General features: G+C 36.7%; 1 protein-coding gene across 8 annotated transcripts in view; it reads left to right on the top strand.

Moving 5' to 3' along the window:
• SBF2 (SET binding factor 2) overlaps positions 1-19,932 on the top strand; it is a 315,579-nt gene that overhangs the window by 152,691 nt on the left and 142,956 nt on the right. For all 8 annotated transcript variants that reach the window (XM_065635394.1, XM_065635395.1, XM_065635389.1 and 5 more), the window contains 2 exons: positions 3,820-3,957; positions 18,647-18,760. In XM_065635394.1, coding sequence (XP_065491466.1) covers positions 3,820-3,957; positions 18,647-18,760 — 252 coding nt within the window. The remainder of the gene's footprint in view (positions 1-3,819; positions 3,958-18,646; positions 18,761-19,932) is intronic.

Here is a 19,932-nt window from a genome sequence, read left to right as displayed (position 1 = left end):
AAGGTATATGCTGACGTATGCAAATGATTTACTTTCACTAGGCAAGGCAAGGAGTAGAGGCACAGCCATGGCTCTAGGTAGGAAAGAAGGGACAAATTTCTGAATCAAACAAAGACAACATTTTTGGCTTGTAGAAATTAGAAGAAACAAATGTCACTTTTAAACATTCATTAATCACATGCAGACTTTAGAGAGAAGCTTGTGGTGACAACGTACCAAATTTTTAAAGGTAACAAACCCAGCTATGCTGTTTTAAAACACTGCGCATCATTTTAAAATGTCTCGTTTCTTGTTTAGTCTGAAAGCATTTGTGGCAATACTTAAGATAAAGTTCTTTGCTTCACTGGGCACCTGCAGTTTCAAACAAGGCTTGAAATGTCATTTCAGGACCTTGAATGGGAGATCTCTGTTACATACACTTCATCTCAACTTTGCAGCAGATTTTAGAAGGCAATCAGTGGTAATATGGAGTCGATTTAAAGCACTTGCTACCGTTAGAGGCTTATTTCTATAAATAGTGAGTTGGATGATCTGATGCTTTCTACTTTTCAGTGTCTTTGATAGAAACTATGTTCTGGTTCCAAGAATTCTGGTAAATAAGTGAAACAACATGGGACCGTGTTCATTTTTAAACTTCTGGGTTTTTTGTCTTGTTTACTGAAGAAGCATATGACCTTTGAATTATATTCACAGTGGTGCATTTGTCTGTTTTGGTGTAGCATCTGGTTTGGTAAGGAAACATTTTCCCATTCTTAGTGGCCAGACTGCGGTGGTAATCGTGCTGGGTAGTAGCTTGTATTTATACTAATTTGGAAAGTTCTTCTCAATGTTGTTTGCATTTCAAATATTACACTAATATTTATTACCTTATTTTAAGGAAACTGAGAATCATTCATTGTTTAATTTCTTGGAGGAGCATGTTGTCTTTATCCTCAATCTCTACATAAATTCCATGCAGTTTATTTGACAACACGGATTCTCTGTGTAACCAGTGGGTGTACTCTACTTCAGCTATTTTCCTTAACAATCACTAATTGTTGTTTTCTAGTAAAACAGTTAGATCTAGAAAGCCTATGTTATACACAAGTTCATTTTGAAATAGAGAAGAATTCTCACTGACACGAGTAGGGTTTAGACATGCCTAAAGATGGAGAGGTTGCTATTGAGAGCAGCCTGCCCAGATCAACAGTCACTTCTGATAGTTAAAAATGTAGCTGTTGGTTTTCCCTTTTAATTTCCCAGTTTACAGGGCAGATGTTGGTATAAATTTTGTGCAGTAAATCTGCTAATAATGGCTTATTACAATAAAAACAATTATTTTAGGATTTATTTTAAAATAAATAAAATATTCAAAATGAACCTGCTAATATCTCAAAGTCCAAAACTGGTAGATTCTGTGTGTATGAATGAAAACCAGCTATGCATAGACCACACATCCCAAGCTCCCATATTTGTCATTCGAGGGCAGAATACAATTGTTTGTGGATTATCTGGATATACGAGATTTTCTGTGCCTTTAGTAGAGCCTAGAGTAGGTGTTTCGTGCGTGCAGAATGGTCCTTTGTCAGGAAATCCAGACACTCAAAACTTTGATAGATTGCTGCTTACAGGTGTGAGATGGGAAATTACCCGTAAAGCTGAAGGGCAATGGCACCAGCAAGGGTCTCCTGTCAGAACTGGGAGCCTTGGCAGATCTGAAAGAGGGTTAAGACTCTAAACTCAACTAGGACTGCATAAGCAAGCTTATCTTGACCTACCCTGGATGGATGATTCAGTTTTAATGGTAATCATGGAAAGGTTTTAATAATCATGGAAAGGTTTTAGCTGTTAACAGAATCTTACTGTGTTGTTTGCGTTTTGGCTCATGCTTGTTGAACAAATAGATATTCAGAGTCTTGGGGTTTTTATCTTATTGGAGCTATGGATTCCAGGCTTCATTTACTACACACCACTTAAACTCTGCAATACATACAGAACCATAATGATTTTATTGTCAAACTTTTTAGCGATGCTTTTTTTTTACATTATCTGTATATATTGACCATATTGCATTATCTTTATAGCAGTCCTGCAAGATTGATAGTGATATCTTTTTATTTTTAACTGACATGGGATGAAAACCAAAGGGAGATTAGGCCAGTATTATCAAAATAATGGACTAATACTGGATGCTTAGCATGGAATGACTAGGATGTCTTTTCTCAGAGTACTTTTTGATGTTCAGAACAGTTATTCTCAGATACAGGGGAGTGCTTAGCACTTCTAAGGATACAGACTCACAAGTGTTAAGCTGACTATCTAGAATATGAAGAATGCAACATGAGAAAACTTTGATCTTGAAGATTTTCCCAGGATCGTAAAATAAACTGTGTATCAGAGGCAGAGTTTTAACTGCTGTTCACCTAAGACTACCCAGGTTTTATTGTAGAGGTTCTAAAGATGAATCTGTAGTAAATGTTTGTTTACAACTTACTCTTCATGCTCTTCCAGTTTTTAGCAGCTGTGCAGGGGAAAGAAGCAATTGCTGGAAACATGAGATTTGACCTCTCTGGTTCCTTTGGCATCTGCATTGTTTAATAATTCTATAATTTTGTTTGTCTGTTTTTTCTAACACATACAGGGGCTATTACCTTTACCTCGTGTCGATTCTATGCTTATAATTTTTCGAATAATAACACACTTGTGAATTTTTCACGTATACGACTTCAGCCTTAAGTAAAAGAAACAGTGAATACAAAATTCCATAAAGGCCATCTCAGGAATCTTCAGCAAACTGATTTCTGGATTTCAGCACACTCTTCCGTTACTGGGAACAAGTTATTAACTGATCTTGTACTCCAGTTATTTAAAAAACAAGAAAACACATGCATTTTCCCCTTTGCTTTTGATCTGTAATTCTCTTTTTGTTCATGCACATCCATTCTGAGGTCAGAATTGCTGCCTTGGTTCTGGTGCCTTGCATTGCCACGGCCCTGGTCAGCTTGAAGAAACAAATACTGAAAGGACTTGGGCTTATTTGTTGTTGCTTTTAAGTATTGCACATACTTAGTCTGCTCATTGCTGCAAGAGCTGGGAAACATGTAGTATTCTAAGTACACTGGAAGTATTTGGAGAACTGCAGCCTCTTTGGCTGTGAGAAGCAACTGATTTTCTTTGTCTTCAAGACTTACGAAGTCGTGAAACTTGAATATATTTTTCACAGGAGTGGCAAAATCTATATCTCTGCTATGGCGTGGCCTCTTATAAAATTTCAAATGTTCACAATGAAGTTTATCGAGGTGATCAATAAATGGATGAAAAAAATACTGCTGTATAAATAGGTTTTTTTGTAGGAGTAAACATTGAATAACTTTGCAAGTAGATGTGAGTGGACTATCTATGTTTGATTAGATAAATTAATGGAGAAGTGGAGAAATTAAAAATGTAGAAACATTCCAAGACACAACAATTTGAGCTTCAAATTCTGACCTGTTATCCAAATGAAACCTGCATAACGTGTCAGTTGAGTCCTCTTGTTGCCTGTTAAACCCTGCAAAGATGATCTTGAATTCTGAATTCAAAGGAACACATCTTAGGTTCGTATAGTTTATTATATCTCCCTTCATGTCTATAGAGATACATTTATCTCAGTTGACCCCCTCCAAGACGTATTAATTTTTCTTCATTTTCTCCAAATTTTGCAACCCTGCATATGTTCATTTTTAAATGAAATGAGATTCTTGTTAGATAATGTTATGTTACATTGTTTAATAATATTTTTCATACTTAAACCAATTGATATTACTGTTTGACTATATGTCTTTTTGTTTGTTTCCTTAGTTTTGCCAGCCTGGAGGATGGCAGCTTTCGAAAGAGAGAAAACAGCCGACGTTCTTTGTGGTGGTTTTGACTGATATAGACTCAGAGAGGCACTACTGTTCCTGCTTAACTTTCTATGAAGCAGAGATTAACCTGCAGGTAAAAGCTTTACAATAAGTAACGGAAGTGCAGAAAAAGATGTCTAGAAACAATAGATTAACGTTATAGAGGACATCCTGGTAAGGATGTATTTTTCTGTCATCCAGAAAGGCGTATATTGTTGTGCAAAGGTAAGCTTGATGTACTTGTTTGTGCTTTTTTGGTTTTTATCTGTGTCGAAAAAAACCAAGCAACCCAAAACACTTCATAGAATTTCTTTTTTTCCACCACGTTTTTCAATGGGACAGCCAAGATGGTGTTCCTTCCACTGACTTCCGTGTTTGACAGCATGAATGATTCTCATCTTTGCTCTAGGAAAAAGGTTTATTAACTTTTGCTCCCTCTGCTGGTCATCTGTCTGAGGCCAGCACAGGACAAATGTGTACAAAGATGCTGTAATATATATGTATACACACACACATACATATTTCTATAAGTGCATTTATTGGCAAGATTTGTGTGGGTGTAAATGGCAAGATTTTAAATTCAGAGAATAATTCTTCAGTTTTTAGATAGGTCAGATTTGGAGTGTCAGCTACTTGGCAGTAGCTCACCTCAGTCTTTCAAAAATAGGCATTTTGTTTCCCGTTTGATGTAAAGTACTTCACAGAATTTCTGCTGTGACATAATACATGGAATCTTTAGAAGCTAGAACCTGAGGAAAACCTAATCCAATCTGTAATTGCGGACTGTCATTGTTATGTTTTGAAGTATTTTCTTTCCCATGTGAAAATCAGAAAATAAGTAAAACCTTGGCATTAAGTATATTAAAATTAGTTAAGATTAAACAGATGGCTAAGTAAAGTAATTTTTATACTCTTTTAGTGAAGAAATGTAACATTATTGATTATGTTAAGAAAATTCTTTTAATAGTCCAAGTGTACTCTGCCTGTTTAATACTGGAGTTGAAATTTGACCCTACTTGTAGAATAGTTAAAAGGTGCAGCATAGCAATAATAATATTATGCTTTTTCTAGGCACAGTTGGAAGCCAGAGAATAATAGTTGTTCTTATTTCATGAATGGTATGGTTTAGGTGACTATTTTGGTAGATTATTGAAAGGAGTTAAAAGCAGAAATGTAGCCAAAAATTAGATCTATTTTAGTCTTAAATTTTCCTGTAGATCAACTGACATCTTCCTACTGAAAATTTTGTCATTATTTAATGTCTGTCATCTTCCCTTTATTTTGTAAGGAAAGAGTGAAATATTCTATAGTAATTCTTTCCCAGCTGATAAAAATTTACAACAGCTGACTCTTCCTCCACTCTATGTATTTCATAACATATACTAAATTTAGCAAACTTGTTATTTATCTTGTGGTTTCTAGCAGCTGCTTTTGATTCCCTATCCACATCTTTCAAGTAATGCTCATCACAAAACATCCAGTATTAAGTAAAAGGGTTTTTTTCTTACATTGCCTAAGTTTTAATACAAAAAAACAATTTAAAAAAAAAAATCTGAGCGCATCAGGATGTTGGTTCTCATAATGCCATTCCTGGCTGTGTTGTAAAGAATGCATATTTTTCAGATGAACTTGCTGTGGTGAAATTTATTCTATGACTGCATTGTTTATAGCCAAACTTCCTGTTTCTTTCCGAAACCCGAAGAGAATAATTGAACGTGCCCTGTTACATGGTCATTAGACAAGAATTCAGCACATGTACAATCTGTAATGAAACATAAGCTTATGAAGCATTGGGCTGTGAAAGTAATAGTGAGTTAACCATTCAGACACATGCCTGGTTAAACAAACAGGGCAGGAAACCTTGTGTCCAGGACTTGAAATGGAATCTGGACACTACTTTGCACAGTTAAATACAGTTGAGGTTTTTTTAACTGAATGATATAACTCACTAAGACAAAAGGAAGATTAAATTTCCAAAACAGAAGAGTTACTTCTTTCCCGGTAGCCTTCAGGTAAACCTCGCTGATCCGTGAGATCGGTCGGGCTTCAGCTGGAGCAGCTGAGATGTTTGGCTTGGCAGAGTCGTCTTCACAAAAACTGGAACCAACCACTTGGAAGTTTCTGTGGTTTATTAAACTGCAAAATGAAAACAAACTCATTTGTCAGTTTGTGAATGCTGGAAAAGAGCTATCAAACCTTTTTTGAGTTTCCTGCATAATAATTCAAGAACCTTTTTGACACAATTGATCAGGCTGGGTCTGAGGAGGCTACTCCTGTCATTCCAGTTCCCTTCATTCCTGCTTCAGCTGTGCATTACAGGATGATTTGTAAATAACTGCTGCCTAAAAAGTAAGGAGATTGTACTCACATGGTATATCTAGGTGGTACCCATGATAACCTCGGGTGCAAGACTAATATAGCAACTATAAAAGCTATGTAGTCTACAGGAAAAAAGTGTTCTCCCTGGTGTCTCTGAAAGCCTGGATTCAGTTTAATCTCTTGGCAGTTGCATGTCACAACAAGTTTTCCAGAGAGAAGCACAGGCTCTAGTAATCAGCTGATGGCCTATTTTCAACCCTCTACCCCTGGATAGAAAATAAAATGCCATTTATTTGTTGACATCTATGAATCATACTTTGCGTAGTTGCAGTACTGTTGTTCTGAACTGACCCAGAATTTATTATCGTCATGGATGGTTGTCAATTTGGTGATCAGGTCTCACAAAGTTGTGATAATATACCAAAAAGATTGATGTTACTTTTTGTCTGATTAATACTCAATGTCTGTACTCACACGGAAGGTAAACACAGGGCATCCATTAAATATGGGAATAGAACTCAGTTCTGTGAATGCAGGTGATACAGCTTGGCCATGTAAGCCTTCATGAACTGTTCTGTTTTCCAATGCTAGTCTCACTTAATTATCCCAGTAACGTTTGTTAAAGCTATATAAGGATAAGTTCTTCTTCTGAGACTAAAATAAAGCATTTGTAGTTTGACCTTAACAGGAGTCTGAAGCTTGGAACATGACTCGACAACTAGAGGCAGTCTAATAATGAACTAACAGCGGTAAAGCTGGCATCATTTAAAGACTTCTTTAGTGTGTCTCAGAGCAGTTCAACGTGCAAGATTTCTCTCGAACCTCAAGTTCCTACCAATAGAAAGTGTAAAGAAATCTGAGGTACTGCACCGGTTTCTCCTTCCAGCTTTTTATGTCTCTGTCACATGCTTGGTCTGATCCACATTTCTGTCTGGCTTAAGCTGCAATTTAGATGCTCTAGCAAATACAGCTGGATTCCATACTGACTTGTATATATCTACAGGAATGAGAAGGAGGAGACTGAGTCAAAATATCTCTCTCTCCTCTTCCCTCACAGTGCCTTGAAGGCTTTTGGGGGGTTGGTGTTTGTTTGGTTTTTTTTGGTTGGTGTTTTGGTTTTGTTGTGTTTTTTTCTGTGGTTTTTGGTTTTTTATGTGTTTGTTTTTTCCTATTACTTTGTTTCGATTGTTGCTGTGGACTTCAGATTTCATTGAAGCAGGAATCATAACTTACATCTACAGAGTTCACCCATGAAACTCAGTTACTCTGTGTGTGTAACTTTATTAGCCATCAAAAAAAAATGTCTATATATATATACACACACACATATATAGGTATAGTTCTATATAGTGTATATGCTGTTTGCTAAAATGAGGTTATTTCTAACAGCAGTTTCTGGATGTTACCACTTAGCATACAAAGACTTAATACTTTTGACTCAGCAGATACTTCTACTGACCTCAACTGCGCTTCTTACCAATTACACAATTAGAATTTATCCTAGCAGTTCTTGGAAGAGCACCATAGAATATTTTTTAAAAATGTTGACTCACGTCGTTTGAGAATTTAATGGTCAAATTGTATGCTGCTTTGCACTTCAAAAGAAAGTTATCCTCTCTCCCCAGCCCCACCATCGACAACTTAGAGAACGATTTATGCCAGTAACTGAGCCTGTGCAACTGCATTTCGGGCATTACGGAGAATCTGCTCAATGAGATCAGCACAAAACCCCAGACATTTATTTATAACAATCTTACTACAAGACTGTATTGTTCTAGTGTATTGTCTAGAGCATATGCACGTTAAAACATTGCGATCATAAAGCTGGTAGGATTACATACATCACTCTGGAAAATGCACGTAAGTAATAATTCACAAGTCTCCCATTTCCTGCCATTCATGTTCTCTTCCTCTCTCTGCCCCTCTTGAAAAAAAGAGGAAAAAGAATTTGTAGAAATCCCAAACCATAAAATGGCAGATTCACGACATTCACAAATATTTCCTGAGTCAAGGGAAAAACTGCCAACAAAATGACTTCATGCTTTATAAAGTTTCAATTTTTATGCTTGGACTGGAGAGTTGGTGATCCTATTGTGTCAAAGCATATGCTGCTTGATGAGTTACTGACATTTGCTTTTTAGCAGAGGCTGAGAATGCTCAGTTCAGTTGTACCCTTTTTGAAGTGTGAATTCTGACCCCCCTTTGGATATTATATTAGCAGGTTATTCTTAAGATGAGATTTAATAACTTTTTGTGAATATCCGAAATGTTAAATTTGTTCTGAAAGTGACCTCTTACTGTTAATGCCTCAAAACAGATTTTGTGGAAAAATCCCCAATTTTTAAAATAATGTTTAGTATGTTACACCATCATCTTTCTAAATCTGCTGAAAAATGGATGGTATGATAGCATACAGAGATTTCAGTAATGCCTTATTTCCTTTCTGCTCCTGTGTAAAGAGAAAGTTGCAGGTCATATTCTGTATTACAAGAAATAGGCTTGTACTTTTAACATCCTTTTGTACATCTAAGGTCCTCTCTAGGCCAGAACTTAAGGTGAGAAGAGTTGTGCAGAGGAAAGCATATTTCCATTTTCCTCATACCTCTGGCAGTAGTTTCTCCTGTGCTGTGTATCCCTGGGCTCGAGCGTTCCCAGAGCAGCGCACATCGCTGGTTGGAGCTCCTGCTGTCACAGCTGCAAAGGCTGTTTGGGGAAAGGTCTCCTGTTCCTCTTGACTCCTGTGCTGCATCTACACAGTGGCCCCAAGTCTCAGCTCACAGGACAGGCGGATACTATCTTTTAAGCAGAGACTTTTCTTTGTCAGTAGAGATAATTAACCCGACTTGCAGACAGTAGTGGTACTAATTCAGCAATTCATTGAAAGTATTATTTTCGATGTGTTTCCCCACGTGCAATCAAAAGGAATTAGTTGACTGTATTTTAATTAAACAAAACAAAAATCTGTGCATGTAAAATTTTGCCTTGGTCTACTTCCACATACTGTTCTATATTATATGAAAACCATTATGACTGAGTTAAAATAGGATATGAATGACCAGCTTTCTTAATTTGATTTTTGCTGCTTGTTCTGCTTACACTGCTTAGGTCTCTGCAGCCTCCTCACCTCAGATTAGGTGTGTAAAGCTTGAAAGGGTGGAATCCATAGATGAAGTTTGCTACCTTTGGGAAAATTCAGAAAGATTTAGTAAACTACAAGCTCTGAAATTACTATTTGCACATGCATAGTTCTTGCTAAAGATTTGTCACTGTAGTTCTTTAACATTCTTCAGTGCTAAGATTAACGTGTTGAAAAAAGTTACTTAATGCTATTGATTATTGCCCCGTGGAATTTCAGCATTTATAGGGCAACTGCATATTAATTACCTTGGACTTCCCAGATATTTAGGGGTGTGTATAGCCCAATGACCTACTCCAGAAATACACTTTGGCCTATGGCTGCAGAAGCTGGACTGACAGGTGGAAAGCATGGGTACTGAGTGACTTCTGTTCCAACGTTCTTTCAATTTGTTTAGACTATAATGCAAATAAGCATCTTCTGGAGTTTTCAAAGTGAGGCTCTTTAAATTCTAAACATCTGGTAGATGCTGGTGGTATGAGTTTTGTGTAATGCTGGAAGGTGCAAGGCAAACCCCTTATTCTCATATATGAGTACTCTGAAGTGTCAGCAGTATTTAGGGAGTCAATGAGCTGACCTGTTACAGAGGCTTGAGGTTTACGATCTTAATGTTATTTTCTGTCTTTGGTCCTTTCTTAGTTGATTGTGACCCTACCATACATTACTACAGTTTATTATCCTGCTTTTTAAAAAAATCAAATCAAGGCTTTTATGCTGATCTTATTATTCCAGTGTAAGTTTAGCTGCAGTTGTATGACTCTGTGTGCGTAAACAAGCCATGAAGTAGATCTGTTCACCTGTGGTTTCGGTTCAGTACAGCAGATCGTAGGCAGGATGCAGATTTGTCTTTTGGAGGCAGTCAGCTAAGTTTATTTTAACTTTAGTGCATGTGTTAGGATTTATTGGGTACATGTGCTTGCATAGTCCAAAAAGTAAATAAAATGAATTGATGCTGAATGTTTTTGGCCTTTGATTGTTAATAAACTGGCTAAGAGTGTATTTGGCTGCAAATTAGACCAGCAGAGACTAAGTCACGTGGCGAGAAAGGGATCCATCCCAAAGGAGCAATTGGCATGAGATTACTAAAGCAAACTTCAAATAATTTTTCTTAAAATAAGAAATCATGTGTGGTCTGTAAATCTACTTTGCTGGGCAGTTAGCAGAAAAACAATGGGCTTGCTGAACTTGGCACAATTTCAGTGCAAAATTTTGCATAGGGCAAACTGGTTTTGACAGTTATAATGAAGTACTAGAGCGAAAGTTTTGTAATCAGAGACGTTCTTTCTCTAGGATTGGATGAATTAATAAAAGTACAATTCTAATTTGACTTTCTGTTCACATTTGATTTCCTCTGAGTTTCAAATCATGCCTGCCAGCTTCCACCTTCAGAATGGTAAAGCTACGTCTAATGCTTTGTATTTTCTATTAGTACCTCAGTTTAAATCTATTTTCCTCACTCTGACATGAAGATGAACCTAATTCTTCTCTGCTCAATGTTAATCAGTTAGATGAGATGCAGTGACTTGAGTAGCTTATGCCCTTGGAGTGGAAATGTACAGTCGGCATGCCTGGGTCATCCTTGTGTCCGAAAACGAGCAGCATCTCCACCAGAGGCAGGTCAAGGAGCTGCCTGCCATGGGGGGGCTCAGACACCCAGCAGGACATTGGGATCCAACTGGGGGGGCTTGGAGCCAACAGCAGCCAAGACGGGCTGGACAGCTGGGAGTCCCAGAGAGCTGGATAACAGTTCAGGGTTGCTTTATCTAGGAGCCTCCGACGTTGGAGATTTGATAAACAGCAAATTTGGGCATACATATTCAAGTATTAAAGTGGACATGTCCAAGTTCTGAAGATGGGGGTGAAAGGAGGATAGTTACGGTTCACGTGGGCTGTAATTCAGCTGCATATCGATGGAGTGAATGCCGATGCGTTCTCAAGCTCTGTGAGTTCCTTAACATCAGCTCCGTTCAGTAGTAGGGAGAATTTTTTGGACTATGTTGGTAGGTCATTTTCATCTTTAAAAATTTACTTCAGTGCCTAATGTAGACTTTGGCTAGATGGTTATTTTTCAGTTAAATGTCAATATTTAGAAGCAGAGCTGACATCTTAAAATAATGATTGTTGTGGCAAAATTAGGTTCATAAAAGTTCAAGAGGAAAGCTTAAATTTTGAGGGCTAAATCAGAGCAATGAATATCTCTGTTGAATAAAAAAATATAAGGTTAATATGAGTAAAGTTGGCTGCTGTCATTTGTTTCCTTGGCTGCCGCATCTGTTGCCTTTAAATAAGTTGCAGGTTTTCACTGAAGTAGCACAAAATCAGTCACCTTTTTCTACTAAAAGTTTTAACGTGATTTCTTAAGCTGAGTTTGTGGCTTACAGTCTGTTTATGTGCTCATTTGTCTGTTATGTGCTCATTTTCCATATGCAACATTTTAAACACGTGTGATATCAGCCAAATGTGACTGACAGTAGACATCTTGTACTTGCAGTAGCTTTTATGAAAATGGGTGGGTGGGAAGCAGAAAGATTTGTTTTGTAGTCCACTGCCATGTGAGGGAAAAATCGGAGTGTGAGATCAGCTCTTATCAGACATCAGGTAATCCACAAATGTTTTAAATGTAGACATAAATCTACAGGAAATGAAATTAATTCATATCTTCAAAGAGCTATTTGCTTGTTATGTAGTTGCTGTAATTATTTTTCTTCTCTGTTCCACATATCTGAGGCCAAATCTGAAACTATGAATGATATTAAGTCAGTTTGTATTTTAGATTTGTATAATTGTGGGGTTTTCTGTGTCCTCAAAATTCGTTCAGCCAGAGAGAAAGAAGAAAATAAAAAATAAGTCTGTAATCACTTGATTATTTTTTTTCCTGTATTTAATAAGCTGCCTGACTTAGGCTTAAGCTTGCATTAGTACTTTTTGCGTGTGTGATCAATGAGGAAAGGACCCAATGCAAAGGACTTTCTAACAGTTTTGCTATCAGTTTGATAAGTTCAGCTTTGGTTGTTTTTCGTGCTTTGTTACCACTTCTGTTTTGGCACGCCAGTGCAAAAATAGCTCCAATGAAATCTCTCTCTTACACTCCTTTGATGCTAAGCACAGAAACTAAACATGCTATTCTTGGCCTTACAAGGTGTCATTTAAAACTCACAACTTTCAACTCAATGTATATTTGTGATCTAAAGCAAACAAAATGCATCGGGCAGAAAATATTGCAGGACTACTTCATATTCACATTTGTACCCGCTTAAGTTTTGCTGAGTAGTGTGTACAGTGGATGCTGAAGCAACAGGAGATTCTGATGAAGGCTGGAAATGGTCTCAATGATAAGGTGTCAAGCCAAGCCTGTGTGCTCTGTATCGTGTACTTTCACAGGTTCCCAGTGTTCATTACATTCCCTTTAATGTCTCCCCAGACAGACTGGCGTGGGTGCTGAACTGGGAGAGCTACGTGACCGCTCATCACTTGCTCCATTACCATGTGTAAATCATTTTTCCACAGTACCCTGTGTGTAGCATATGAAGAAAACATTTAATGTACATTTTAGTTTTAAGAAAGTTTTTGCTCTCAATCTGCACCAACTTATTTGAGGAGAAGGTGCCATGTTTTATCATTAAATTTATTCTTTGCTTAATACTTGACATTTTCTTCTAATACCAACATTTCAAACTCTTCTCTCATTGCAGTGTATTTGATAAAATGGTGTGAACTGTGCCCGGTTGTTCTTAAACTTCTCATAGGTGTAGAGGGAGTTTTAAACAAAAAGACAGCAATTTAAATTAAAGAAATACCTTATTTAATAATACGTGTGTCAAGCCCACAAGTATTTGATTTTAACTGCATCTGTTAAAAAACTATGAAACCTTTTTCTAGATGGTGGTTCTGGGGCATCATGCCTGATCTGTCAGTAGGTAACTGCAGTTGTCAGTTACCTTCCTTATTAAAAAACACTTGAGTAATTAGTCCGAATTTGTCTAGCTTGGGCTTAATGCCATATACATCCCTTGGCTAAACTGAGGAACAAATTGTTCTCAGAAAACAAGCAAACAAATAAATAGCAGAATGATGATGATGAACAGTGCTGATCACAGTTAATTTCCTTTTTTTTTTTTTTTTTTTTTTGTCATGTGAACTTTTATGCTTTTGTGAGGATTTTTTTTCAAATGCTTGCACAAATGCATTTGTTAATTCTGCTATTTTTATTGACCAAGTTAATAAGCTATAAAGTTATGCTGTTAGTTGAAATAGTTGGTTATTGTACATTCCAGTCTACCCCATCGTTTTAGGTCACAAATATGATAAATGAATACCTCTCATGATAAAATAAGAAAGGCAAACAGTTGAAATATATGCAGTCACGCTCTCCCTAGTTCTGTATTCTCATTTAAGTAAGAACCTATGAAACTAATTTCTATGTTATGTCAGGAATTGTATATGTATCATTTTAGTGTAGATGTGACTGTCTACATTTATTAAAATACATGAAAAAAATTGAGTTTATTCATCTATTGGCCTGCTTTAAATGTACAGGGGACACAATTTTTTTTTGGCCAGTCTCTTAACAGACCACATTACAGCTTTAGCAAACATGTTGAGCAAAATGAAATTGCGTCATATGTCTTTCAAAAGAAGGTTCACCATTTTCTGGGTTTGTTTATTATATATTATTTATGCAGGACAATAGGGAAAAAAAAAAGACAAACAAATGAAACACCCTACTGTAAAATCAGATAAGATTTTTCTGTTTAAACTTATGATGTATCCTCAACCATGTTCTACTTACAAATAAATAAATACTCATTTAATTGTATTTTTAAATTTTAAGAACGTAATTGTGTATCTAGTTTTAAAATTGGTTATCTTGATTTTTTCCTATACCTTTTTGATCTCATGGGACATAAGTATTAACATCTATTACTGCGATGTTGAATCTATGTTTTTGCGGGACAATATTTTAGGCATGGTGAAATCATGCGTGATCACAGGTCATCATACAGTTCCTTTCATTAATACAGTCACATCAGTCTCTGTTATCTATTCCTTAGCCTACTGAAGAGTTTTTCAGAGCTTTATTAATCTGATGTTAAAAAAAAGTTAATTTCCAACCCAAAGGCACAGATATTTCTGAATTAGATTTTAAATGTGTATCACCTTTTAAACTAAATAGATCTTGAAGCATCTGGAACACTGGTTTGTTCTCTAGTGGTACATTTTTCTCATCTCAGCTGTTTTCAAAGTCTGCCTGTATGTAGAAATAAAAAGGGAGAGATCAAAAAAGGAATCTCAGTATTTAATTGAAATTCAGAAAATTCTTAATCTGTTGTCCTGTAGAGTGAAGGGCTGCTAACCAACAGTCTAGAAGAGCGATGTCAGGGAAGCCCCGTAGCAGTGTGCCAAATACCATTAACATGTTCTTCCAATCAAAGTGCAGAAGAAAAACTATAATAACCAACTAGATTAAAAAAACCCCAAACAAACAAACAAAAACCACCCCCAAACAAACATCCCCCCCAAAAAAAACCAAACAAAAAACCCCCCAAGAAACAAAACCAAAAAACCACCACACAACCAAAATGAAATAGCAGTATTATTTAACCAATTTAAAGTCATATTTTGGTTTATGTATCATTCGCAAGGTTTTCTTTAACATTGGATTATTCTAAATTTAGTTGTAAAGTGGATGCTATATTTATAAAACAAAAATGTATTGAGGAAAAACAAAACCACAAAACACAAAGCAACTCTTCTATTTTGTTAGTTTTGATTAGGGAATCTTTTTTCTTAGATGAGAAAGGGGATAAAGAAAGATGAAATGTGCATGTGTCTGAGCAAAAGTGTAACTAGAAAGAATTAAGTTTGTGGTTTAACCGCTTTGTGTGTAGTATTGCTACAGAATGCTTGTGCTGTTAATACTTTGCTTGAAAAGTAGGTTAAAAGTCATGTGTTTAAAATGGTTATCTACTTAGTCTAGTGACTCCTAATAATGTGCCTGCATGCCTGTCAGAACGTTTAGCTGTGGAAGAAATACAGCTAGTCACATTATATTTTTCCATAAATCTTTTATGAAGCAAGAGAGTGAGAGAGTGTTTTTATAGTGTAAATGATTTATCAATTCAATACTGTGCTGCCACTGTGCCCTTAAATTAAATCTAGTTAAGAATTAATTCAAGACTTGATCTGAAGTTGAGTGGAGTTTATGAAAATGGCCTTTTATAGAAACCTCCTCCCTGTCTATGCACCCTGAGTTTTCATTATCTTAGTATCATGTGTATCTAGAGAAGCTTCCATTCCCCTGCCTTTAGAAATGTGGAATATGTTTTAATTTCATTTTTCCTGATGTTGTCAGGGTCCACAATTTGTCAGAGAGCCAGAGTCTGTTGCCTTTATGCCTAGAATTCATAATTGCTCTTTAGAACAGTTGATAGAATAAAGTTTTGTTGATTATGTGTTTAGTGCTGTTTAACCACTGAACTATAATTTAAAAATTCTTCTTTTAGGGGCTGGGGAAGGGAACTGTAGCTAATGTAAAAGCTCTCCCTGACAACATTGTAATGGATGGAAATAAATTAACATCTGGGACAGGTGACTTTTGAGTTATTGTGCCTCTCTACTAATTTGTGAATCACAATTTTAACCTAGAAATGAGACGCAAACTAGACGAGTCATGTACACTGCGTATGTATTGGTTGCCATTTAGGTAAGGATTAATGTACAAAGCCAAGCACATGACCATGTGTGTATATGTATTGCTGTGCCAGTTGGTTTTGCTTTGGTATGAAAATATTATACGTATCTCTTAATTAAACAGCTTGCTTAATACAAACATTAATACTCTCATTTTAAACTGTTTTTGCTTGAATGCTGAATTGTTCTTTCGATAGGAGGCTGTCCTCGGGTCAGGAGGTTCCAGAGCTGCAGGTTGCTGGAGGAGCAGCCTCACTGAGCTGCTCCTTTGCTCAGGGGCAACCTTTTGTCTGACTCACCATAGCGATGCTGATACTCACTCGCTTTTTTTTTTAATATATCTTGCTTGGACAAGGGATGGCATAGCATAAGTAAATACCACCTAACTTTTATGTCATGAAGAATCACAGTGATGGTTTTACAGGAACTCCAGAATCTCATTTAGTTTCTGCCTCAAAATATTTTATAGCATTTGTATAAGTATAAAAAATTCCATGCCCTTTTTTGTCTATTTAATAATGAAAATAGGGCACCGGGGTCCCTGAGCGTACACACATACTGATGTGTCTTACATTTCAGGGGGGTGTGTGTGAGAAGCGCTTTAGTGTAGGCTGACGCAGAACTGGAGAGTGGTGGAGCAGCTTCCCAGAGCCGCAGCCCCGCGCTGGGGACCCCAGCCCGCGAGGCCGCGCTGTCGCTGCGGTGGAAGGGCCACGGGCCAAGGCTCGGGGACAGGTACCTTCGCCTGCGGGCAGGTGAGGAACCAGCTCTGTGTTACCCTACACTGTCAGCGCAGCTTCCAGCTGAGACCAGCTGCTGGACGTTTTCAGAGTGACCCGTTCAGTTTGACGCTAGAAGGGAGGAGAGCATTTATATAATAAAACGCAGGTGTTGGTGTGGAGGCAACACCAATTAAGTGGTTCACAGCTGATGGCCGCTCTTGTCTTCAGCTGCCACCATTCAGCTCTGACCAAGGCGCACAGGACTCTGCAGACAGGACTGGACAGAATAGGACTGTTATTATGTATTTTGTTTCAGTATAAAGTCATTGATGTTAGGTAAAGCAACAAGTGCTTTTGAAGGAACCTGTTTAGTATCCCACTAGAAGAACAATGATACTGTAGGGTGGTGGTCTCCAAAATTTTTGATCGTGGGCTGCTATCAATAAAATTCCCATGTGAAGCTTAGTGTAACTAAGCATTTCTCACAATTAAAATAATTTGACCCCTTTTTAAGTACTTCTAATAGAATTGTTTTAACTGCTTTTATTTGAATACATGTGTTTGCTTGAAGAAACCGTACATTCTGAACTGAGGTTGTGAAATAAAGCTCATGAACTCGCAGCATTCTTGGCATTTAAGAGCTTCTTCCATTTAAAAGGAAAGTGGTGTTGGATTTTTTTTAAAAAAAATAAGCAGAAATGACTAGTAATGTGACAGAAATAGAAGGCAGATATGTTGTTATGTGGAAAGGGAAGTAATTTTTCTCATATTCCTAATTAGGATAATACAGTGATTTTTGCTTAGAAGAATGCTTTGTCAGAGAAACAAATAGAAAATGTAGAAACTGGGTGCGTGGTATGGGAGTGGAGAGAATTACATGCAAAAATTGGAAAGCATGGACTTTCTGTAATTTGAAAACTTAATAAGTTAATGAGTTTGTCAAAACACGTGTGGAATTTTAGAAATGAAAGTACTTAGTGACATCTTCAGTTTTGGTCATGAGTAAACACGGAACAGGTTCCCCAGGGAGGTGTCATGGCGCCAAACCCGTCAGTGTTCAAGAAGCGACGGGACAACGCCCTCAGACACATGGTGTGAATTTGGGGGTTGTCCTGTGCAGGGACAGGAGTTGGACTCCGTGATCCCTGTGGGTCCCTTCCAACTCAGGACATTCTATGATTCTATGGTTCTAATAATAAAATAATTGTGATTGAATAGTAAGCGCTGGCAAGGAGGTTATAGCAACTTGCACAATGTCATGAACAACTACAGGTTTATCTGCCTGGTACCTTTTTTTTTTTTTTTTTAAATCAAGAAACTTAGTGGTTCGTAAGTTTGAGGGATTATTTGAGAAATCTGAACTAGTTTTCTTGTGAAGAAATTCCTTTAGATTCCAGCGTCACTGAATCAGGCTGGAGATGACTTTGTAGATAATTTTAGCTGTAACATTAGTGGAAGTTCTGTAAGAATTGTATTAAATGAATAGGACAACCAAATGAATATATTTCTTTCTCTATTTGGAATACGATTGATTGCAAATCAGCTAACACTTTCATGTGAAATGATTCCATTCTATAATCCACTTCACTATCTAAAATGTGAAACAGTGAGCATTTAATGTGAAACATTGTCCTCTTAAACTGGTGTCTCAGAGAACTTTATTTTAGGTACATTGGTGCATGACTTCCCAGGTGAGTTCTAACAAGTTGAACTGCATCTAGAAGCTGTTAGGGAGTTCAGGCAACCATTGGAATATGGTCCTGTTAGTTGACTTCATTACCAGTTTTGAGTAATGCATTAATTTGCATTCATTTGCTTTTCTAAGGTTCTGAGAAATGTTAACTTTTTGTAAGAGTCCTAGCATTTTAGTTTGAAATTTCTTTCTGCTTATTAATTGAAGTGTTTCTGTTTTCAAGGGAACAAAAGACGTCGAAGGTGAAGAGGAGTCTGGTTTAATTCCACCTGCAGAAGTATTTGCTCCTAAAAGTCTGGTACTGGTGTCCAGACTAGATTATCCAGAAATTTTCAGGGTAAAGCACTTGCAATTGCCATTTATAATATGTGTCAGCAGACAAATGTGGTTTTAATGAGTAGCAGTGACAGTACTTTTGATTTAAAACATTTCAGGATTGATTTGGGAATTTAAAAGCAAAAGTAGCCTTAGATTGAACTAGATGAAATGTGATGTCAATGACAGTAAATAGCCCCTATAGGTTGAAGCAGTGCTTTTTTACCCTCCAAGCAGTTTTAAATCTATATAGAAGATGAAATGGGGATTTTTCGGGGCTCAATGTAGTGTATGATGAAGGGAATGACTAGAACAAAACCAGACTTGCTCAGGTAAAAACAACACATTAAGAATATTTGGTTAAATATATAATGGTAAATTAAAAGTGAAATCCTAGTTTTCCTCTGTATGTAAGACAGGATGTCAGAGCCTCTTCCAAATCAAATGAAGATGCATGACAGAGATTTAGGATCTTGGATTACTTTCAGCTGATGAAGTATGGCTGATATGAGATAAATGAAAAGTTTAATTTTTTATTAAGCTGATACATATTAAGGGAAGCGAATATAGTTGAGTTTACAGATCAAAGGAGGAAATCATTCAACAGTTAAGTTGTCATTAGACATTATGAATGACTGTACCGAGTGAGATTAAAAGTCCACATAGCCCAGTATTTTGTCTCTGATAGCGGCCTGTAGCGAATGCTGAGTAAAATGTGTAAGAACAGGACAGGCTCTAGAAATAATTCCACAAAATACTTTCCTAATTCAGTGGGATTTATAGTTAAATGACATTCTGAACCAGAGCTGTCAGCTTTTTCGTATAATTTGTCCAGTTTCCTAATGCTCAGATTTTACAACAACCCATGGCAATGAATTTCACAGCTTAACTAAGTGTTATATGAAAAGTTACTGTTGGAATTATTTCTAAGAAGAGAATTCCTAAAGTATTTGCTGGATTATCAACATTACAACAGTTGAAAGGCACAAAAGGGTGCTGTGGAACAAAGTTATTTATTTCCTTTTTTCCCAGAAGTTTCTTAGAATCATCGTACATTAAATTATTAGTAAAGATATTAAAGCTTTATCTGTGATTTCTCAATCAAAACTGGATCAAAAAAAAAAAAAAAAGGAGATGCTGAAGTGTTAAGATACTGTTCATTTTAAAATATATTCGTCTTAAAATAATAAAATA

Source organism: Caloenas nicobarica, chromosome 5 (genome assembly GCF_036013445.1).
Source record: "Caloenas nicobarica isolate bCalNic1 chromosome 5, bCalNic1.hap1, whole genome shotgun sequence".
Classification (NCBI taxonomy): Eukaryota; Metazoa; Chordata; class Aves; order Columbiformes; family Columbidae; genus Caloenas; species Caloenas nicobarica.
This window is presented reverse-complemented; position numbering and strand designations above follow the sequence as displayed.